Source organism: Marmota marmota, unplaced genomic scaffold (assembly GCF_001458135.2).
Source record: "Marmota marmota marmota unplaced genomic scaffold, marMar, whole genome shotgun sequence".
Classification (NCBI taxonomy): Eukaryota; Metazoa; Chordata; class Mammalia; order Rodentia; family Sciuridae; genus Marmota; species Marmota marmota.
The window spans coordinates 42,799,276-42,824,489 of NW_026000016.1; the positions used below are offsets into that span (position 1 = coordinate 42,799,276).

The window sequence follows — 25,214 nt, forward strand, 5'->3', positions numbered from 1 at the left end:
CTCCTTTTCTGAACTTTGATTAAAATACTGTACATTACATAGTTTCTTTTAAAATGCATTGCATGTGAACCGCTTGGAATTAAATTCATTTTTCTGAGGTATTTAACACAGATAAGGCCTAGTGAACAGTCCACTAGTTGCAAACATTTCTAGCATACTTACTCTAATATTAAAATTTTTTTCTTTAAAAAACAGTTAACTACATATATTGCCCCAGCATTCATTTCCTCACTTTCATAGTAAACATTACAGCTTATATTTTCTTTTATAAAATACTCTATATCTTGATGCTACATATTTAAATGGCAGCAAGCTAACAGGTCAGATCCCAAAAGTCTAGTGGTCTGTGAAATAAGTGTTGGAGCTGGGGCATGTCCATGGATTCCTCTTTTCTCTGTTACCAGATTTACTACCTGATTTCTTCTTTATATTCATTGATCTGATGGCTTGTATCACTCTCAGGAAAAAATTAAACCTCCTTATCAGAACCACTAAAGCTTGCTCCTCACCTTTTCTCCTAAAGCTGTTATAGACAGATCTGTTTGATTTCTACTCTGAATTTACTCATGTTCAAAACCATTCAACAATTAACTTATCGACCACTTACTATCTGGAAAATTCTTTAGCTACAGCTGCTGATCTTCCTCTTACAATGCTTGCTAATCTCCCACAGAAGGAATTTTAGTCATTAGTCTGAATCAGGTTCATCCATGAATTAAATGTCTTTGTAGGATACTGGGTGTTGTGTCTCATGGAGTATAAACTTTTCCAGGGCAAGGACCACACCTTTGTCACGTTCAATCTTCACATCTGATAACATGCCCTCAAAACAATGAATTCTTCTTGAACACAACTGAACCAAATTAACTCATTTCAGGGTTCAAGGAGTTACATGTTGATATTAAGAAGGAGTGTATAAAAATAATTTTAGACATTTAAAAGCACATCTCTTTCTCAGATAAAGAGAAATATATTGTTTGAAATGTATTTATACACTCAAAGCCACTTGAGTGTTTCAAATTTGGTGATATACTGTATCCTTTACCATACCATGAGGGATATTTTTCTATTCATTTACTACACGAGAATTATTATTTAATGCTATACTAATACTTAATTTTTTTATTACTACTTTTGCAAACCAATAGAATTCTAAGAACCTAAGAGGAAAAAAATATGAATAAGAGGAGAGAATAGGTGGTTAACAGAAAAATAAAAATAACAATAATTTATATGGAACAGAATAATAAAAAAATTACTAAACATGAAGAGGGAAAAATTACCCATAATCTATATAAAATAATAAAGTCATGTGCCACATAACAATGTTTTGGTCTACAGTAGACCACATATACAACAGTGGCCCCATGATATTTTATCAACTAGTGATGCTATAGCGATATTAAATTGTGAAAGTACATTCCATGGTGTTTCACAAAGATGAAATCACCTAATGATGCATCTCTCAGAGCATGCACCCATTGCTAAGCAATACAATGAGTGATCAGAATGAATGATCAAGAAAAAGTAGAGAAACATAATAAGAAAATGCATATTTTAATAATTACACACTACCCATCAGTTATACACATATACCACCATCACATGTACATAAAAATACATTTCATTCCAAGGCCTAAGCCACTGAGTGTTGATGAAGAATACTGTGGTCATAGTCCTCTGGTGGCACCTCTGAGGGGGAGAGATGTTTTCAGATCAGTTTGTCCTCAGAAAATGACATCTCATGGCAGGAAGACATCTTAAATACTAGTCCATCCCTCATTCCATTTGATGCTTGGCTCCCTTTCACAATCTCAGTTAGATATCATTTGGAAAAGAACTTAATGTTCTTCTTGATTGTCATTCAGTAAGATAGGATGAACACATGTGCCTTTACTCTAGACTGAATGCAGCTTCTATTGTGCCAACAAAGCTGCTCTTTACAGCAATCTCACAATCTCCGTGCTGAATCCAGTTGTGCCAAGTAGATTCCCATGTTATTTGACTTAATTGGTTAGCTTTGCTGGCCTTCTTCTTAATTGCCACTTAACTTCAGGATTCTGTTTTGGAGCCTCCTTATTTTAAGCAGCTTTGGGGATCTCCTTTGCCCTCATAGCTGCAATATCCAGCTATATGCTGAACTATATAGTACCTGTCCAGGTGTATCTTGAGCTACCAACCTCTGCATTCAAATGCTACTGAAAAATTTTACATGGAATCTCAAGCTTATCAGATTCTCTTCTTTCACTTTCTTTTTGTAGTATAATGAAATTTTCCATGACCTATCTACTGTAATTCACTTTTATGTAAAACCATCAGTATGAGTGCTTTCTTTAACAGTCTCCCACATTCTTGTCCCAAAGATTTCCAGTCTTGATGGCTACTTCCTAAGTGTTTCATGGACCCTTTCTTCTCCTGCTTTCTTTGGGAATGCCATTTTCCTCATACTGTGTCTCTCATTTGCTTTCCTGTAGTCCCATGATTTTTTTTTTTCTGTCTTCAATCTTGTCATCTGTTAATCCATTTTCCAATTCTCAAAAAGTTTGATCTAAATTCAAATGCTTCTTCATTACATCCACCATCAAGACATCACTCCAGTGGCTATCCAAAGACTGTGAAATTCTTATTCCTCTAACACTATGCCAACCATACATACACCTGTAGATCATGACTTAAATGCATCCAGAAACCCCTAATGCCACTTCCAGCAGCCGGCCACCAACCTGAAAATCTAAATAAGATGTTTCACCTATGTACTTCTATGGCACATTCTAAAACATGTGGAGAGGAAAAATAGTTTCAAAGAACTAAAAATACTGAAAATTGAAACTTTATAAATGTTCTAATATAAAGATGATGTGTAAATTTAAATTTGCCATAGACTTGCATGCATATGTAAATTGAAGTTTTCTAAGCGGTTTTTGTTTCCATTTTGTTGGGCAAATCTCAATTTCTCTCATTCGTGGTAAGAATGAATCAATGTTTCTATTTTCTTCATTTTATGTTCCTATTTCAAAGGTTACATATTTAATATAGACATATTTTTATTATTCAAAATAATAATTTTAAGAACAAGTTTTATAATTCTGAATGATTCTTGATATTCACTTTTTCCATCCTGTTTATGAGATAGGTTTGATAAGTACCTCAACATATTATTAAGTTGTATATACGTTATCATATATAAGCACTAACTTCTCTTAAAGTTGACAGTAAATCACATAACAGGATTCTCATTACTTTTAAATATTTTAACATTACAAACAAATAAATTTAAGTTAGAATACAAATATTTGTTGTCTAAATGCGGGTTAAAAAATTATCTGAGATATTGAAGAGAAGTCTAAACATAATTATGTTTATTTAAGAATTAATATTTTTTAACATTTATAATTTATTAATATTTAAATTTTCACATATATTCTTAATAAACTATTAATTATTTGCATAATAATTCTTTAAGAATAATTTGCCTTTTTTTAAAGCATAAAAAAGCCTTGACTATTGAGATATTTTGTAATAATCATTTCAAATACTCAAATTACAACTGCATGAATGGTCTTAAAATCTGTCCAAATCTTGAGATAAATAAATTAAAAAAATAAAAATTCTACCAATAAATTTATATATATTACACACAAAATAATAGAGAAATTAAATTGCAGGCAGTTAAAGATAAATCATGTAACTTAAATGTTATCATTATTGAAAATGTACTATTTATTTCCTGATTAAAAATACAATTGACAGTATGCACTGAGAAGTTATGTAAATCACTGATACAATTCTGACTTAATAATTGTAACACACAATTCTAAAGTTGACACATTTGACATATTCTGAAAATTGGATAATTATAGGAATTATTTTTGTCATTAAATAAAAATTCTTTCCCAATAAAGAAAACAAAATCTACTCCAACACTAATGAAAACACTCCCAAATCTGTGTAAGAAGTATATTCTTTTAATTTTTAATTTTTATTTTTTTTATTCTTTTAATTTTCAAAAGGTCTAATGGAATTTAGGTCATTCCTGCATGACAGGTTGTGATTGATTTAGGACATCTTCTCAAATGAAAGTTAGCACCTCTTTCATAGACAATTAGGTTATGCTCAATCTTATAGACAACTGTTTTTGTAGAGAGACGGATATGTGGTAGAATAAGGTATCAGTGTTTAAAATGGTAGATGACTTGGTACCATTGTGAGGGAGCTTCCATTTCCTCTGTCCTGACTCTGCAGTCATAAATCTTCAAATGATAAAACCTGGTGAGTTAAAATTGTAACACATTATGCAAAAGAGAATGTTCTCTCCCTAATATTGTCAACAAGAATGTTATCACTGGGAACCAATAATCTCACCAAAGAGATGGTTTGGAGACAAAGTGGAATTGGCAACTGAAGCATATTTCCTAATCTTAACTTTATTTGTGAAACTAGAGCTTAAGTGTGTGCAAGGATATGGAGACTTCTATGTGGGAGAACAGTTCTCTGAACACCAAGCTTCATATACCAGGAGTGAATTTGCTTTGTTAGAAGTAAAGTCTTTAGAAATGCCACTCTTTGGGGCTGGGTTGTGGCTCAGCAGTAGAGTGCTCACCTAGCACGTGTGAAGCCCTGGGCTCGATCCTCAGCACCAGGGTGGAGGATGGGAAAGGCAGAGGAGCACAACAGACACTAGGATGGCAATTTGTAAATCAATGGATGTGTAACTGATGTGATTCTGCAATCTGTGTATGGGGTGAAGGTGGGAGTTCATAACCCACTTGAATCAAAGTGTCGAATATGATATGTCAAGAAATTTGTAATGTTTTGAACAACCCACAATAAAATATTAAAAAAAAAATAAGTAAATAAAATAAAGGTATTGTGTCCAACTACAACTAAAAAATAAATATTAAAAAAAAGAAATGCCACTCTTCAAAATAGCATAGCATTGTTTGCTATATTGGGTGTTTGGATTGATTCTCCTTCTAAAGTTTCCTTGTAATTCAAATCTAACAAAAGAGTGGGAGTGGATGCTAAAGAGAGCTTGTTGCAACATTTCTCTCAGAGCAAAAGGGATCATTGGAATCCTGCCAACACCAAAAGTTGATCTAACCTAAAAATAACACATGAATAGTTGCCATGTCTGTAATTTGAGCAAACATTGGTGAATAGAATATTAAGCTCAGTCCTTCCTCCCTCCCTTGCTCTCCTCTCCTCTTCACTTCTCTTTTCTTTTCCCTTACCTTCCCTCCCTTTTATTCAATGAATAGTAGATAGGAAAATACTATGGTTAGGCTTTCAATTTGACCCCAAAGACTGGAAATAGCTACTGGCTCATTGTTTCATTGGTTATGTTGGCAAATAATAATGAGTGAAAGTTTGTTACTAAATGGATTGAATTGTGAGTTACCTGGTTATATAATTCTAGATAGTGAATATTATCATTGGAAAATAACTCATGTAACAAGTGCACTAGGACTTTGGATTTCTGTAATCACAGAATAATTCTGTGATATTTCCCATGCATTTGCAGTTCGGTATGATTCAGATTGGTTTTATCCATATTTAGTGAAAATTTACTTTCGGCATTAATGGATGAAACTAGGGTTTCTTCCTGTCATTCCTATTTATATTTTCTTAATTTTCTAATCAGAAATATCTCAATTTTAGTTCTTTTTCTCATCTCCCCACTTCTTTTATAGTTTTCCCAATCTTTCCATCTTCCCATATTTATGCCGTTTTCTTTCACCTAACCTTTGAACTGAATTAATTTCAGTAATTGTGTAATATTTTAGTTTTGATTGATTGAATATTTGAAAATGTATAATTTGCTATTCAAAGAAATTAATACATGTTAAACAGAAATATTAGAAAACATTAATTTCTAGAATTCCAGAAATCACATGTAAGTTTAAAAATAAACAATTTGGCATATTTCCCTATTCTTTCATAAAAAAAAATAGATTTGTTCATTCAAAAACCACAGGCAAATTTAAAGGCCTTTCATATGCACTGCTAATTTACCCTGAAGAAAATTGTTCCCAAGTGCACATACATATCAATTGTGCAGGTACTTATTTCACTACTACTTGGTTACTTTTCTCCTCTTTTTAAAGTAAATTTGAACTGTGGAAAATATTACTTCTGTACCTTAAATTGTGTTTCTTTTGTTATCATCATAAAGTTGAATACATGTTGACATTTTCCTAAGTATAGGTCATTTGTATACCTATTTGTGAATTGTTTTGTTTTCCTTTACCCACACATTTTTTTTTTTTTTGCTTTGGTTACATTTTATTTATTTTTTTAAAAATCTGTGTGTATCTAGAATTTTTGTATTTTCTTTTTTCCTCTTGGAATCTTGTCTCTCCTGATAACCTTTTTCTGACTTTATCTTTCTCCTTCATTTTCTTCATCTAAAAGTTTTTTAAAAATGTCCTTTAAGCATCTTTACCCATTGTTCTCCATCCTTCTGAATCCAAATGCTTTGAAAAACCCAGAAATTTAATGGGAAGGCAGCAAAGGAAAGATGTTTTTAAGACCATTTTCCCCACTTCTATCTCTTGCTACTATTTTGTAGCTTGGTTTATTATCTAAGTCTGCATATTGTATTTCCACATGCACTTGTATTTGCACCCACAACATGTCTATGACACACATGTGTAGCGGGCGTGGCATACACATTATAATGGACTAGAGAGTTGGTATACTCAGGTGACTTTGTGTTTCAGGATGATTCACGTATTTATTTCTTCTTTTTTTCCATCTCCCATTAATATAGAAGGACTGAACATCACAGAAATTTCCAGTGCTCTGCCTCCAACTAGCCCCTTACTGACTTCCACCACTATCCCCTCACTCGCAAGCATCTCTGAAAGAGAAAATGACTCATCAGAGACCACATCTTCTCCTAGTCCAGGTGATCCTTCAACCAAGTCTCCCTGGATCCTTTGGATGATGCTAATGTTTTTGCTGTGACAGGTTGACATAAAAATGTTCATAACTGAAATATATTAGGAAAACCTTATCTGTTTAAAAATATTCTAAAGTGATCAAACAGCTTTTCTTTATGTGTGCAGTTTCTAAGGATGTATTTTATTCAAGTGCATAAAGTGTGGGAAATATTAAGTGTCTATAAAATATTGATTGATAATGTCATGCATATGTGCCATTAGGAAGAGGTAAAGGGAAGGAGGAAAGGCCCTAAGTAAAATCAGGAGGGGAAAGTTTTTCCAGTGTCCTCCATCTCCACATTCAGCATCATTCTCTCCACTCCCTCAGGTTTTCTGCAGCCCAGGACACATTGGAACTCCTTATCAGAGCTAAAGTAGAATCTTCCCACTCCTTTGTTCCATTCCATGTTCATATCATCAGAAAATTATTGAACATAGACAATTTATTTTTAAAAATTTACTCTGAGGATTGTTACCTCAGTTTTGTTATGTGGGTTTCTCCCAAAGATATTTGCATTATTTAAAATTTATTTTAATTAACCCGAGTTGTAAGACCTGACAGTGTAATTTAAGGCAAAATATCATAGCAAAATACCAGATTGATGTGAGAAGTACTTTTGCTCCTTAGAACATTCACATATCAATAATTCCAGCTCATTTGATGGTCAATATTAAGTCTGCTAGTATATTCAGTACATAAGTCTACCAACAGGACAGTTGCCCATGTATTTCTGAAACAATGTGCTAGATGTCATTTTCTTAAGCATACTGGTTTGTAGACATAATCTGATAAGAGACGAAGCTATGTGACTGCTTAGTAATAATGCCATTTATCTTAGTTTGTGAAACAATAAAACACAGTCACAGAAACATTATTTAGAGTATGTTGCAGTGTTTTGAGTACAAATACTGATGAAATATATTAATAAGTCATTAAATAAACGGATAATGTCTTCTTCAGCAATTACTGGCTGATATTTAATCTTTTCCTCCTGCCACCAATAGCAGAGAGGTGGCTAGAACCTATTGAAACATCTGAACTCATTGCCTGATGTTTCTACAAAAGCAATGTAAGGATGGAATTGCTGATGCTAGGTGGAATATTTCATTCTAAGTTGTTATTTTGAGCCATGTCACAGAGTGTCTGCCATATTAAAGGTTCCATGTTTCACTTCACATACACACTAAAAGTCATACATTTGAGACATTTCTGACTCTTTATTCCCACTTACTATCTTTTTTACCTGAACAAAGTACAATCATAGATTTTCAGAGAGAGCATATGAGAAAAAAGGTTTAAAATTGAAATAATTGGAAACAAGGATACATAATCTTAATACTAATTTATTTTGGCAGTATTAATTTGATGGCAAATTTTGCTTGGAAAAGTGTCTTCTGCTTTCTAATAAAAGGACACATTTTATTATATAGAAAACAAACTTGCCATTGGGTGATATTTCAGTTATCTGCTACAACAAATTCTATATACACTGTTTGATTTATGATTATGATTGATTTTATATTTTAGAATGCAGCCTATTTTTTCTTGCTCACTGATAAACTCAAGGAAAAATGCTTTAGTTCACTCTTCTAATGATATAATATGCACCATTCAAAATAGTTGCAACGTACATGAACTATGGTTACCTGAGTGTGTATGTGCACATGTGTATATAAGCAAACACTTGTTTAACTGGTTCTACACTTCTCCTAGCAATAAATATTATCAATCTGTCAAAACTGTCAATATGGTAGTTAAAACTACTTGATGTTGATTTACATTTGTTATAATGATGAGCATTTCCCCCATACTTTTTGGATATTGTACATATTACTCAGATGTCTACTACATGGCTTGTCCATTTTTTCTATTTCTTCTTTGTGATTCTTAAGAGACATTTTTTTATTGGAGGAGCCCACTCTTATTCTGCCCACAAGGAAATGTTGCAGCATTCAGTTTGTAGTTGAAGGAGAATTTGAAATGATCATAGAAAGTTGAAAGTCACATAAGCAATCCGGAAACGTGAATCCTCTAAGGCTTCTTCTAGCTAAAGGAGCCCCCAGGAATCTGGGGACTGGGAACACAGGTGCCATCTTCCTGCTTCAAAATTGGCAGGCACATTTTAATAGATTGGGTCACTTCACAGTTTGGTAACTGTAATGGCAACTTGCTCCTTTTTAGTCTCTTAGTGTTTGGATTTTCTCCTGCAGTGGAGAAGACTGATGGAATGATCTCATTTTCTTGCCTAGGTGATCCAGTCTCACAGACGACTGCCCCACCCACGCACACCGACTCGCAGGCGCCCTCTTCTGGAGGAACTGACCCTCAGACACTCAGCAGCACGGCTGTGCTTACCACACTCATGACTACTCTGAGCAGGCCTGATCCTTCAGGTTTGCGGGTCTTTTAGACTTGTACAAATATGAGGAGAACACGACAACTTCCTGTATTAAAGAAGGGTGTGAAAAAATCCAGCCACTTGTTCAACATATAGCACTTGCTTGTTGATTTAGTTGGAATTTCGTAATTACCCTTAGGATATGAAACCACATAACAAAGGACATTCTAACAGATATGAAGTAATAAATAATGCAGATTGAGGCTACAGCAAAACGGGTTGGGAAGAGCCAGTTATTCATGATATACTGTGTTTCTTTCTATTTTAGGCAGTTATTGTACAGTGAAACCTTGTTGCTAGTAATGAAGAATAATGAGTCTTTAAAACCTCAAATTCACAAACAATCATGAAGAACAGGTGATTGCTTGTTATTGATGAAAGGCACTAAAGAATGAAATTATTGTTTAAAAATTGAAAAAAAAGAAATACCTGCTTGTATTTTTCGACCAATTGTCCAGATTCTTTCATATTAAGCATCTTTGTATTCATAACAACACAAAGTATTCGTGCCCTATATTTCCAAAAGTAGTGTCTAAATCCTATCATGGTACCATTTTTTTTCCCCACAGATAAAACAATCATGTCCCTTCTCAGGTCATAAGTCCACACATTCACATATGTAAATTGAGTGGCCTGAGTACTTGGATGTTAAAGAAATAACATCCAAGTACACCTGGTAGTAGAGTAGTGCTTCCTGGTACAATTCAAACATGGAAGTTAAGCACATAAACAACATAATTATTTATTTTGAAGGATTAATGTTGTCTTCTTGGCATGAAAATATTACAAGAAACCTACACATGTTAAAAAACTAGAAGAACTGTTCCCGCCTCCAGCCACATTCCACTTATGCCAGCTGCCAAGGGAACCACAGTAGACTATTTGGTGCTTTTAGTAAATTCATAGACTCAGAAGTTGTAGAGGGGAAGAAATTGTAAAGTAACCAAAGAAAACTGACCCCTGGAGACTGGTTGTCACACAAACTCGTCTACTCTGCCTTCATCAAAGAATCCTTCTTCTCACGGTGGCTAATTCCACTAATTAAAGATCTATTTTGAGGAATCAACCCGGTTAACTTGTAAATGCCATTCCTAAACTGTGGCTGAGATTACCTACCTAAGAAGGGAAATGTGGCTTCCAAATGAGGAGGTAAAGCAGGCAATCTGGAGAAGTTGAAAACAAGGGGACCTGAGGACCGCATGGGGACAGGGGTTGCATGGGAGGAAAGAAGGGGCAAATGAGAGAAGAGCAGGAAGGAAGGTGGAAGAAGGCTAGAGACAAACCTGGCTGCTTTCAAACTTTGCAGACTGCCAGTTCTAAGTCTAAATGAATTTTAAAAGTATAAATAAATAAACTTTCCTACTCCTCTGCAGCCCTTTTTGGGATCCAGAACTGATGAATTGATGTTTATTCATTCTCTTTGGTGGCTTTAGTTAAATGTGGGTGTTTTGTAGGTTTTGAAGACTCAACTAAGAACTTAAACTCAATTAGGAGGGAGATGTATTTCCAATTCCAAAAGAAGGAATGTGTTAAATTAGGGGCTGCAATCCATTAGCAATTGGAAGATGTCTTCATATGCACATTAAAGCCATTTGCAGAATGTGCATATGTGTATATTCAGCCGAAATGCAGAGTCTCACTGCAAAGGGGCAAAATTTCATATCATTGAACTGATGACCCCAGGTATCCTCACTGAAATAACCAAACAAGCTCTGGAATAGGGGAGAGCTCATGTTTCTTTTTTGCTTTTCCCATGATGACTACCATAGCACTAGTCACATTGCAGTTCAGGATGTGATGTCTGGGGGAAGATTATAATGTACATTAAGCACTTTGAAGCCTGACAAGGAAAAATCTTAACTGAGCACAATGTGAATCTTCTATAACACTAGATTCTATACTTATTATCTCATCAATTATTAGAAAATAAGGGAATTATTTCAGTATAATGTACCAATACTGTGTATTGGGTCCAAACCAATTTGATATTTTTCTGGTAAGGGAATTTACCCAGTGAAAGTAGAAGTATAACCTTCAGCCAGAAAGAACTCTGAGCTCAGCTACTGAATAGGCAGGAGCCCATTGTTTCTATTTTAAGAAAATTAAAACTGAGCACCTGCACACAGAGATCCTTCCCTAGAGAGGTGCACTCATGCAAGGTTCTCAGCAGGTGCCAGGCCCCACTTCCTCCTGTGTCAACCTTAACACAGTCTTTTATATGCAGAGTTTCATTTTAGTCTTCATGTTATCTGCATCACCAAGATAGCATCCCTCTCTGCTGCTCTAATATATTTTCAATATTGCCTAAAGCAACTCTCAGCTAAAAAGCTTGGTCTCCCTGTGCTGTCCAAGCTACTTCCTGGGACTCCAAATATTTTTTAATTTGTAGTCTGATTACAAAGCTGCATAGGTTTCCAGTTGTCTGCCCCTAAGATTCATGTTTCCCACAAGCCCACATGCTTTTAGCACAGTTTTGCAGAATGCATATATTGTGATACAGCAGTTATGCCTGATGCTCCTGCTCTACCTTAGCTTCAGTAATCATATTTATGTGGGTTGTCTAACTACTGCCCTTGCGTGATAGGATCAAGTGACAGTGCTGATGGCCCTTCTGATTGCAGGTGTCCCTGATGGGAGGAGACTAATCAGCACCATTCCTGCAGACACAGCCTTCACTCCAGCAGTCACCCGCACACCTGCATACAACAGCTCTGCTGTCTTACCTGCACACACCACCAACATCAGCACCACAGAGAACTCCTCAGGTTTGCTTATGATGTTGCAGGTGCTTTAGGCTACGGATAATGAAATAGAAACTAGAAACTGGAATGCATCTCTTGTATCACTCCAAATATTATTTGCAGGCTTCCTGATTTATAGAATTTTACATCTTGATACTAAATTAAGCACAAGAAACTTACCAGTAAGCTTTCTCTGGACATGTTTTTATTACTAATATTATAAAGGTTTGTGGTGAAAAAGAATAGATAATGAATGGGCTTTCATGTCATCTAACCCTGGGATCAAATTCAGCTTCTTCATTTTTCTAGCTGATTTTAGGACCAGTTGCTAGTATTTTCTGAATATTGATTCTCCCTTCTGTAAAAATGGATATAATAATACTCATTTCATGAGATTGATATGAAAAACTGAATGTGCAAAAAAGTCTGATATGGAATGGATATTACAAAAGGGTAACCAATCCCCTTAATATGGAAAATAAGGAGAGTTGTAGTTGAAAGGAGAAAGAATCGTTTGAAGAGGATTACACATCAGATAAGAATAAAAATAGAAGATGCATAAATTGCTATCAACTTATATGATGTTTAGTTCAAATTACTTGAAATATTAATTATCTAAAAGGGTTTGTCATAGGAAATCTTTGGTTCATTTGATTATTTCAAAAATAAACAAGTATCTGTTCAACAAGGATTCCTAGAGCAAACATTTGATCAGGACGTTATCTTTGCTAAAGAGTTTTCCCCCTCACTCTTTAATAGGACAAACTCATTAATTTTTATTCTTCTGTTCATGTCCTTATAGGTTCTGACAATACAACCCCAGAAGCCCATTCGACCATTCCATCGAGCACTGCCCCTCCAACCACAACAAAAGGTGACAACCGTACTCTCAGTCATGCAGTTGTACTCTCACCACTACTGTGGATTTACTCACAGCCTGGTCTTCCATTTCTTTTTCCTGGGGCTGCTTTCTTTGTGATGTTCAACTTAGCATTCCACTCCTAAGAGCCATGGGATAGCAGTTTAGTCCTGTATCCATTTGGCAGTGCAAGAACTGATGAGATCAGCATATAATCTTACTGTAATAGCCATCATACTGCAGTAATGCTCCCCACAAATTGTATGCTTTATGAAAACATATGAGAAATAACCATATCTATTAGAAATTCTTTCTCTAAGAGTAGGTTTAGGTATTAGTGTGGTAATGAATAATGCTGTCAGTGGAGCTCTCCTTTCTAAGTGTTGGATAGGTAGCAGAGGATGGGTGGCAGTTTTGGTCAAGCAATGTGCAGGCATGGAGGTCAATGGATAAGGCTCCTGGAGAATGCCCACAGCAATGGCGGCATCTGGATTGGCAAAAGCAGAGTCTGCAAGTCCACCATTCTCCCCCAGATTCTTCCAACTCTGAGAAGACCAGCAGAGATCTCTTACCATCCACGTATTGCATTTCTTCCCAACTCTTCAGTCAAATCATATGCTCACACAATATACTACTCAACTTGTTGAAAGAGCAATTTATTTTTCTCTTTACAAAACTTCTTTTAAAGGAGTTTACAAAAGTTAAACTAAACAACAACACATTATTTACCTATGATATGATTTTTAAAATCAAAGTATAAACTTCTCTCAATAAGTATTATAGCCATGAAAGTCGAAGTTTAGGTCAGCAAAGGGGAAGAGGACCTTTAAAATATCTTCGGCAGTGTGACTGTTTGTCATCATAAAGCATTTAGATGTGTACCAAAGAGTCTTGATATTTTTAAAAGTACTTTTAGGTATAGATGGACACAATACCTTTATTTTATTTACTTATTTTCATGTGGTGCAGAGGATAGAACCCAGTGTCTCATACAAGCTAAGCAAGTGCTCCACTGCTGAGTCAGCCCTTAATATTGTTTTTGTTGCAATTGTGTTTAGTGAATATTTTATAGAACTAGCTCATTACTTTGTAACATTTGGGATTTGATATCAGAACATGGTAGTAGACAAACTCTCCGTTGTATTAACCTAACTAGATAGACTTGATAGTTCATGAAGTTAAAAAAAACAAAAATGTAAACCAGCTTTCCCCCAAATGACTAGAGAAGCTCTATTGTTTTTTTAAAAAAATAATAATTTACCTTCTTTTCTTTTTTATTACAGTTGCTACTACATCTAAACCAACATGTGGTAAGTTTGTTTAGTAACCTACATCAGTGTGGAATATCGCTTTAATTATTTTCTTCTTTATTCCAAGATTTCAAGAAGAACCCCCCAGCTCTAATTTCACATGAATGACTAGCTCCAGATCTAGAAAGGCAGGATTCCTTAGGGGCAAGATGGTTAGATTTCACATTCAGCCCTGGTTTTGAGATCCAGGATTGTAAAGTTGATAGACAACTTTGATGAAGCTGCTTAACTACAGTTAGTTATTTGTAAAATAGAATGATAGCAAGTTAACTTTGAAATGGGGCAAAGATAATAATATGTGAGTAATACTTTCAAAACATATTAAGAAAGAAAGAAGAAAAACAAGTCCATTTCTGATCCCCTCATCTCTCTGCCTTGCCAGGCCAGGGGATAGCTCAGTACACACGTATGGAAACAGTATGTCCATTCTTCTCTCATTTTCTTCCTCTTGTCCCAGCAGAAGCAAAGTCTTCACAGTCAGGTTCATCCTTACATTTCCTTCTAAATCTCACCACTGAAGCCACTACTTTCAGTAGCTTTCTATAGGCTGATTTTTATACTAAGTGTATACATTTGTTTCATGCATTTGTTTAGGTGATACAACCTTTTATGTTCAGGTTTCTGTGCAACTCTCCCCTGGTATCATCCTCTACTTACACTCTTCTCTTCAGTAAGACAAAACTACTTTTGCAAACACAATGCTCCTGCCTTTGTGTCTCCTCCTGCTCTTTCTCTATACATCCAGTCCTGCTCCATCCATATTCTCTGGCCCTTGTATTTGGTATTCTAGCTTCCATTCATATTTTAAAACACAAACAGAGTCATCTTTTCTGGAAATCCTCCACTATCCCTCCAATATGAACAGTTGTCTCTCTCTTTGCTCACAGATTATTCTTGTATAATCTTATTACAGATCTTTGCTTATCTCCTGCAATTGAATCTGTGTTTATCTCCACATTCAACTCTACATTTCTAAAAATTGATTATGTCTGACTTGCTTTTGTATTTGTAGAGTTTGTGACAGTATCCTAAGCATAACAAGGTCTTAAGAATTTTTGTGAAATAAAAATGAGTGAATAGATTGATATTTGTTAAAAAGATAGTTTTACCAGTCAATAGGAATTATTGACATTAAATTAAATAAAAGTGTTTAGGAGGTGTTTGTTATTATAAAAAAAATTAAGTCAAGGATTGAATGAGGGCCTATGGTCTATGAATAATTAACATTCCACATATTTGGAGAAACAGATAATTTATAACCACATTTTAGAAAACAAGGGAAATTATAAATTAGAGGAAATTTGTCAGATTTGTGCCTCAATTCAATAAGTAATTATTGAGCTTTTTCTAATGACAGATATTATGTATTGACCTGAATTTATGTTAGTGTTCAAAATAAACTAGTTGTGGTTTTCATGGAATTTATAGCCCCAATAGGAAGATAGAGATTAACACAATAACCATCCAAATATAAATTTATAAGTCCTTGATAAATAAAGTAAAGGGAACTATTAAAGAGTGGTGTGGAGGCCCCTGATGTATTTCTTCTGTTTTTTTTTTTAATGTTTGTGGGGATATTTTGTTACTGATTTGACATTTTTAAAAATAAATATTAAGGAATTTGTATTTAATGTAGTTTTATTTATTTTATAAATGATAATCCATACTTTTATTTTCTTTCAGAGGAAATATTCAAGAACATCTCCGTGAATTATAAATATGACAAAAATAATAAATCATTTACAGCAGAGCTGAATGTTCCAGATGATGTGTTGGGTGACCTTAAAGATTATAAATCAAAGTTTCAAGGTCTACAGGGATGTGAAAATTATATTTTTAATCTATCACATAATTCATGTACTACTCCACTTAAATTGTTAAAATTAGAAGTACCACCAGGTAAATATCAATTTATTTCTATTTGTATATTTATAAACACAGCATAGTTTGCATGTGTGTTCTAGTGGTCCCAGGAACTAGTCTGATGAGAGAACAGGGCTGAGGGAATTCAAGTAGACAGTGAATGAATTGTATGTTCACCTAACTCAGGAAAAATGTGAAGTCATACAAGTCTTCTCTTCATGTCCTGGGCCACCCCTTCTACTTCTTTTACAAAGAGTTCATGTAACTTAAATATGATTTATTCCACTGCCTGATTTTATGTTTTCTCTTCTCTTATTTAATTCAAGTTATTATATATGTATATATTATATATGCACATATATTTTATATACACACATATTTAAGTTAAGGATTTGATGTGTATGGAAAGAACCAAAATAATTTCACAGTAGAGTTTCACTGTGTTAGGACATCAAGCTGATTTTGTGAACTACACCACTGCTGGGAAAGAGAAATGACCTAAGGTGTCAAGCAGACTCCAATGAAGTATTTCTTAGCAAAATACATATAGAAGAGTGATTGAAAGACTGAACAGTTACCTAAAAATTCTCATGTCATTTAGCATAGTGAAGATTATTGAGCAATTTATTAACATTTGTATATGTTATAATCTGATGCTTTAAAAAATTCCACTGAATTCATTCGTTTTCCAAAAATTACTGAAATAAAAAAAATTAATTGAATACAAAAAATGACAATATTTAAAAATGCCTTCCCCAAGACAGAACTCCAATATTTTGTGCAATAATAGTCCTAGTAAAAGTTAAAGAGCTCACAGAAAAACGAACATACAAATAAGAAAGCAAATGAAATCTTTTAAAATGTGCAAAACTGCAATTTTATCTAGACATTTTTCAGGCTTTATTTTTAAATGTAGCATAAATTCTAAATGAAACCCTACTGAAGTGTATGGTGTTCAAAAAATAATAAATACTATTTTCCATAAAGAATGATAAAAGTTTCAAGTGACAGATAAAACTACCCTTACATTATCATTACACAACACATACATGTATCAAAACATCACATTGTACATCACAAATTAATACAATTATGTGTTAATTAAAAATAAAGGCAAACTAATAATAATAATAATAATAATAATAATAATAATAAACAACTAAATGATCAGGAAGCACCAAACCGTGAAGGTTATCGGGCTTTTTCAAAAGCCATATATATGCTTATCAAATCTTGACATGAATATAATTTTAGAGACTTTAGTTGGGAAATAATACAGATTGTGAATTGTTAATCAGGTCTATTTTTGTATCTTCTTGACAGATCTTGAAATGTTTAAGTTAGTTGAATGCACACAAGGAGCAGCAGCAAATACTTCAATTTGTTTAAACTGGAGAGAAAACCCTGTTTGTCATAAAGAGAAATTTACATACGAATATCAATGTGGTAAGACTATAACATTGATCAGATAATTTTTTTAATGCTACAAAGTTTTTCTAGATACTGTTTAATTCTTTTTCTCCCCCTCCCCTGCCTATCTCTTGCCTTTTATTTATTTACTTATTTATTTGGTTTATGGGATGTTTGAAGTCAAACAACTGTATTATTTATATTGCTCAAGTTCACAAAATGGAGACTCACCCTGTAAAGTCCATACTGACAAAGTAAAAGTTTATTAATTTAAATATTTTTTCTTGGCAATTGCTATATACCAGGCATTGTTGACACTATTATACCCTGACAGAAATGAAAAACTGATAGGGGATTGTAAGATTCAAGAGTTTACTGTGTCAGGCTTCCATCAAGAAAGTTCACACAGAAGGTCAAGAATACTTAATGATAATAATATAGTTGTTATTATTATTGGAAAATAATTATAATGGCAAAACAACAACTGCTTCTAGGCCCTTGGCATAAAGACCCCTGGCAAGCCATATTTGGTAAGACGGACAGATATGCACACACACACACACACACACACACGTGCACACAGAGGATGGAGTGCAGCATCTGCTGTCATCATCATGTTAAGGGAAAGGTGCCTGCCACAGTGTAAGCAGTGTGAGCACAGCCAGAGCAAACGTGATAGATGGACAATTAAAAAACTGTCCAGGCAAAGGCTAAATAAGGTGCAATCTCAGTTCGGAACAGAGAATGCTGAGGCAAGGCCTCCTTTCATCATTAAATGAGGGATACTCTCAAATAAAGTTACTCTTGCTAAGTGTTTCCTTAAAAATGGAGTGTAGCAAAACCATTTTCAGGACCTTTGACTTACTATTTTAATCGTTTGCATTGGTTTCCTAGCTAATTAATATATTATAGTACCATAAATATGGATTAAAAAAGAAAGTTAGATGTGATATATTTATGTACTCATATGCAATAATTATTTATTTCAGGTAATTTGACATCTTCTGAGAAAGAAGCAAAATTTGTAGACCTTTCTCCGAAAAAAAACTATAGTTGTATATCAAAAGTGTTCTATAATGGCCAATCATATACTAATGACAGTAGATTTATTGAAACAGATTTTGGAAGTGAGTATGTTACTTACATTTATATGTAAAATTGCTTTCCCTTTTATATTCTTATACAGAAAATATGGAATTTTAGAGAACAAATTTTTATCAATTTTTAAAGTTGAACTTGAAAATAAATTACACAAGGCCCTAACTTCTGTCAGTTTATTTACTTGTTTATTTTTTCTGTTTAAAGCTGTAATAAGATCATATTGGAAACAGAACTGAAATAAGTAAAATGTTTTGTTTTCTCACTTGTCATTTCATTTTCCCTTCTTTTAATAGCACAATTCTCTGTTTTGTATATTTCTGTACCTTCTGCCCCTCTGTCAAAGCCTGCCTCTATGACAGAAGTAAAATGAGCAAAGAAACTCACAAAGCACAGTAGTATATCTAAGTATCGATTGCAAAATAGTTATTATTGTTATCAAAGAACTGGCAATATAAGTCATAAGAAGATAATAATTCTTAATTAACAACTGAAGCGTGAGATTATGAAAATTAATAGCATTTAGGAGAATGGGTGAAAAAGTGTTAAAATTTACACATTTATTTAGAACTATAAAGAGTCCAATTAAATTCAGAATTTTCTAGGAAAATGCATTTATTATTTGTCTGACAATTTATGAGTAACCACCATAAGGAAAGTAAAAGAGATGGGACTGCCAACAAGCAGTAAAAGAGAATTATGGAATGAAGAGTTCTATGTGTCACAGAAGGAAGGGTGATATGGAGGAGCAAGAGGAGGAGGGGGAGGAAGAACAAAATAGGAGAAGGAAGAGCAGAAAGAGGCAGAGAACACAAGTAGAAAACCACAGGGAAGATAAATGTCACAATAGATCAAAAGTTACAATAAAAAAATGAGTGCTTTGCACAGATACTCAGATTTGAGTAAAGACCAATTTGGGGGAAATTCTGTATCATTAAAAATGTTAAAGTGATTTTATTGGAATTTTTTCACTTTGGTATATGTTGAATGAAAGTCAATAAAAAGTGCCTATGAAACAAATGCAAAGATAACAAGGTTTAGAGTACATATTATTGAACAAGGGAACAAACAAAAATAGTAGGAATTCATTAATAAGTGTGAGTCCTGGCTTTTGAAAAGAATAATAAAATAGCTAATGTCCAGCAGAACAATCCTTCCTCCATGAATTGAATAAAACAATAAGAGTAAAAAGTATCGTAGAAATTCTTTTTTTTTTAATGTAAGAAATTCTGTAAGTTAGAAAACAACCTTGTATCCAATTTGAAAAGTTAGATAAAATGTATAATTTTCTAAAGGCTCTGATACATGAACATTTACTAGGAAGAATTAGGGAATTAGAATTAAAACTATACCAACTCATATCTCTACTCACCTGTTTTCTTAATGGTCTGTTTAAAAAAAGAAAGAAAAGAAATGGTTGCTTTATAGGGGATGAGTGTGTAGCTCAGTAGTATGTTTAGCATGTACATGTTTAGCATGTACAAAGTTCTATATTTAATTCACAACATCTGGAAAAATAAATAAAAATAAAAAGGTAGCTTTACCAGCAAGATCATCAAATATTCAAAAAACAGATAATTTTTATTCAAATACTCCACTGTATAGGGGAGGCATGGGAACATCTCAACACCCTTTGATTATTCTTAGGATTTGGAATAGGCTTAGGATTAATGTAATGTGGGTATGAAACCTGGCCAGAGCTTAGACAACTGCAGGTCTGAATTTCCTATTTACTATGAAAATAGGAACTAAATAGTAAGTGGACAATTAGCAAAATGGATTAAAAATAATATGACATTATTAAGAGTTATCCCAGTAATACAGAAATATATATATATATATATATATATATATAGAGAGAGAGAGAGAGAGAGAGAGAGAGATACACACACACACACACATATATGTTTGTACTTATAGAATATATATTATAGAATATATATTACAATAATATGTATGATATGTTATATAATATGTAATATATAATATATTATATATATTCTATAAGTATATGTAAAATATATATATTTCTGTATTACTGATATGTGTGTGTGTGTGTGTGTGTGTGTGTGTATACATGGTTTGTGGTGAGTGTTCAACTTCATTCTTTTTGCATGTGACCATCTAGTTGCCCTACCTGGTTGCCCAATTGCTGAAATATGTTCTTTCTCCCATTGGATAGTCTTGCTATTTTTGTGAAAACTTTGGTGAACATAATGACAAGTGTATTTCTTGACTCTTAGTTCTATTCATTGGTTTATATATCTATCTTTATACCAGTACTAGACACTTACTATTGCTTTGTGATAAGTTTTTGAAACCAGAAAGTAAGAGTCATTCAAATTCATTCTTCTTCCCCAAGATTGTTTGGAATATATGGCAGCCCTTGAAATTCCAGATGAATTTTAGGATCAACTAACAGTTTTTACAAATGATCTTCCTGAAATTCTGACAAGGATTGTGCTGAATCTAGACCAATTTGGGCCATATGGATACATGACATGTTAGTCTTCTAGTCCATAAACTGATGTAGAGTGTCTTTCCATTCATTTAGGTCTTTTAAAATTTATATCCAAAATGTTTTGCAGTCTGCAGATTTTGTATTTTTGTTGAATTTATTCCTAATTTAAGTCTATTCCTGTTTATAACAGTATTGTTTTTTAAAATTTCATTTTCTGGGTATTCATTGATAATATATAGAAATAAAATAGATTTTACTCTATTAATTTTGCAATATGCCACTTTGCTAAACTTATTTATTAATTGTAATATTTTCAAGATTTTTGATGGAACCTACTAAAGTGATTCTAAATTCTGTATGGAAGCCATGGCTGAGGAAGCAATGGCTGAGGAATGCCTAAATCCAGCTCTCCCTATAATCTCCCAAAATAATATAAACTACAGTAAGAGCAAATAAAACTACATAAAAACTATACCCTTAGCATTCTAGAAAAATGTAATACTTTTACATATTAAGAACTAAAATCATTAGTCTTTATAAATCATTGTATTAAAATAGGAATCTTAGAAAACTATATTTACATTTAAGAAAAGGGCATAAGTATTTCTGTTGTGGAAAGGGTATCATTATAGAAAAAAAAGAACATTAACCTTTATCTCTGAACAAACACAAAAATTCACTCAAAATGGTCTGTAGATCTAAAAGCTTAAACTATAAAAAATCCAACTAAAGACATAGGAGTATATCTTTGTGTCTTTAGTCTAGGCAAAGCTTTCCAAGGCTTAAAAAAATCAAGAATCATTAAAAAAATTGATAAACTGAGCTTCATCAAAATTGAACATTTCTCCCCTTTGAATGAAGAGATTAAAGGAAATAAAAAATCAAGCCATACATTGTAAGGGAGTATCTACAATTGATGTTTTTCAACAAAGGAAGATTTTTTTCAGAATGTATAGAGAGTTCTTTGAGCTATGAAATATGACATCAAATAGGACAGTTAAAAATAGGCAAACAGCTAGGCACCATGGCACATGCCTGTAATCCCAGAGGCTTGGGAGGCTGAGAAAAGAGGATTGTGAGTTCAAAGCCCAACTCAGCAACTTAGCGAGGCCCTAAGCAATTCAGTGAAACCCTGTCTCTAAACAAAATATAAAAAGGGCTGAGGGTGTGTCTCAGTGGTTTAGTGTCCCTGAGTTCAATCCTGGTACCAAAAAATAAAAGAAAAGAAAAAGAAAAAAGAAAAGCAAATGTTTTAAACATACACTTGGCAAAAAAAAAATTGCCTAATACACACGTAAAACAATGATCAAAATCATTAACCATCTGCAAAATGCGAATTGAAGCAATAAGGTGAATATGATAGTTTACATCCACTAAAATTAAAAATATTGGCAATAGTAACTATTGGTGAGGATGTGAAGTAATAATGACCCTTCAACATCACTTTAGATAATTACCAAAGAGGGAAAAATATATCTGCAAAACAAAGCAGATTCATTCAGAGTAGCCCAAAATCTAGAAATAACTCAAATATCATCTACTGCTGAATTATAGATAAATGTGACATACCTCTACAATGATATAAATACTGCTTGTATTAGTCACCTTTTCATCCTATAAGGAAATATTAATGTATAAATAGAAAAGGTTTATTTAGATCATGATTCTGAAAGTTTTTTTCCAAGATTGGGTTACCCCAGGCTTTGGGCCTCTAGTGAGGACACTGGATGGCAATCATGGGGAGTGCATCCTTGAGCAAACTGCTCACCTTGTGCACCATGAAGCAAAAAGAGAAGAGGAAGAGACTGGGGTTCCTCAATTCCATTCAAGGGTATGCCTTCAATGACTTAAGAACCTCCTATTAGATTCTATCTCCTAAAGGTTCCACCACTTCCCAGTAGCACAGTTTAGGAACCAACCTTTAACGCATGGTCATGGAGGACATTCAATATCTGAACCACAGCCTGACCAATGAGTAAAAAAGAAATCAGTAGCCACTGACATATGCACCAAGAAGAATAAACCTCCAGAACGTTATGTTACATGAAATATGTGGGATGTAAAATATTACTTACTGTTTAATTTTATTTGTATGAAATTGATAATAAGACACATTTAATATATAGTAACAGAAAGCAGATCAGAAGGTGTGTAGGCTGGGCAGTGGAGCTGGGTTGACTGAGAAGAGGCACAAAAGAACTTTTTGAGATGATAGAAGTACTCTACATCTTGATGATGGTGTGAGTGATGTGGATGTATACATTCATTGTAATTTGTCAAGCTGTACCTCAAGTGGACGCATTTCAACATAAATTATGCCTCAGAAATTTCATTTAAACATCTATAACATTCTTTATCTCAGGTTTTAATAACTAGTTACTGGAAGCAATAAGTGCTACTCAAATACTTACTGTTAAATTTATCAGTTTTAAAAAGTTGATATTCTTGACACAGCAAGTTCTAGAAATTTGAAGGTATCTTGACAATGACATGTATGAGAAGAAAAGGGCATTCTTGGGTATCTTCAGGTCAATGGAATGCTTAAGCTTCACAAGCCACCCTGAAGGGACACTTAGCCTGTTCATTAATTCTAAAGCAAATTTAATAAACTCCAATTTTGTTCTTTAAATTTCATTGCTAATTCACAATTAAATATGGCTATTAATATTGCACGGTGGTTATATAAAGAATGATTGTTCTGTGTCTTATTTTTCGTATTACCTATTTTTATTCTTTAAACAGCTCCAGGAATGCCTCAGAATCTTTCTTGCCATGGTGAAAGTGATGAAAAAGGAGTAATTAGCTGGAAATCCCCAGAAAGTGGGTTCACTCCCAGTGGATTTGTTCTTTGTCATGAGCTCAATTCAGGTAATTTATATAGAATTAAATTCTATATCAAGAAAGAGAAATAAAGAATTTAAAAGTATTAGACGTATGAAGAGAGCCAGTGAACCACAGAGCTTCAAGCATAGAGACTGTGAGAGTATCCTATTTGCCTTGATTTTAGAATTGCTTCCATTCTGAACACAGAACATCTCCAATATTGGCTTATTTTTCATGATGTGTCTTTGTTCCAAGCTTTGCACTCCAAAGCTTGGATGAAGAAAATCTCTAACAGACGTTACTTATATCTGTCTTGTAAATGTTATGGAATTGACTCATACTATTTCAAAATCATTATTCAAGTCCCTAAACAAGCCAACCAAAAGCAAACACCTTCCAAAACTTACTCCAGTGGCTATACACAAAATATTGTCTGTCCATCTATAAAGCTGGTGTGGGATTGGAAGGAATAGAAGAGGAAGTTGGACAAGATCATGTGTGCCCTTTTCTGCAAAACTGTATGCTAGTAGCTAAATCCAGCCTTCACTCTAGAACATGCACTACCTTTGCCTAAAGCGCCTTTGGATTCAGGACACAGTCTATTTTCTCCATAGCAAAACCCACCATCCTCCTCACAGGTGTGCTCTGCTTTGTTTTCTCATTCATCTCAAAACCGTGCCATAATGAGATCCTCTCTCACTGTATCCAAGACAAAGAGAGCTGGTAGGATCATAATATTTTGGAAGTAGTTGTTAACCACTCTTGTTATTTCAAATAAAATCACTGTTAAAATCCACAGGAATAAAGTCTTTCAGATTTATAATTCATATTACTTTTTAATCATAGATTATATTTTATTGTTTCATAATTTGTTTCAGGGACTCTGAAAGCCAGGAATTAAAATGTGAGGAAAAATGTATTTGTTATTTATTTAGTTTCCTTGGTTTATCGGGTATTTTTATAATGTTCTACTTAAACCATCTTGTCCCATCATTCCAGATGTGGAATACCAGTAAAAACTTAAATATAGCATATAATCTATAATATAATTATATTATAATGTCAAGACTCTAGTTACAATTATATTAATTAATATAATAATATATAAACTCTAGGTTATAATTTCCAGTCTATTTTAATGTACCAGTGTGAGTTTTGTTGAAGTATTCACAGAATTGGAAACATTGGACTTAATGGGTTAACGATTTCATCAAGTATCCTAATAATGACTCTGAGAAGGAAGTCATATATATATATATATATATATATATATATATATATATATATATATACACACACACACACACAC

At 33.5% G+C, this 25,214-nt stretch overlaps 1 protein-coding gene across 5 annotated transcripts in view; it reads left to right on the forward strand.

The window, feature by feature from the left end:
- The window catches only part of Ptprc (protein tyrosine phosphatase receptor type C), a 113,404-nt gene that overhangs the window by 48,193 nt on the left and 39,997 nt on the right, over nt 1–25,214 (forward strand). The window contains exons 3-11 of one of the 5 annotated variants that reach the window (XM_048809593.1): nt 6,770–6,907; nt 9,192–9,335; nt 11,962–12,105; nt 12,884–12,955; nt 14,224–14,250; nt 15,934–16,149; nt 17,437–17,559; nt 18,513–18,650; nt 23,825–23,950. In XM_048809593.1, coding sequence (XP_048665550.1) covers nt 6,770–6,907; nt 9,192–9,335; nt 11,962–12,105; nt 12,884–12,955; nt 14,224–14,250; nt 15,934–16,149; nt 17,437–17,559; nt 18,513–18,650; nt 23,825–23,950 — 1,128 coding nt within the window. The remainder of the gene's footprint in view (nt 1–6,769; nt 6,908–9,191; nt 9,336–11,961; nt 12,106–12,883; nt 12,956–14,223; nt 14,251–15,933; nt 16,150–17,436; nt 17,560–18,512; nt 18,651–23,824; nt 23,951–25,214) is intronic. The other 4 variants (XM_048809595.1, XM_048809594.1, XM_048809596.1 and 1 more) reach the window with 4 other exon arrangements.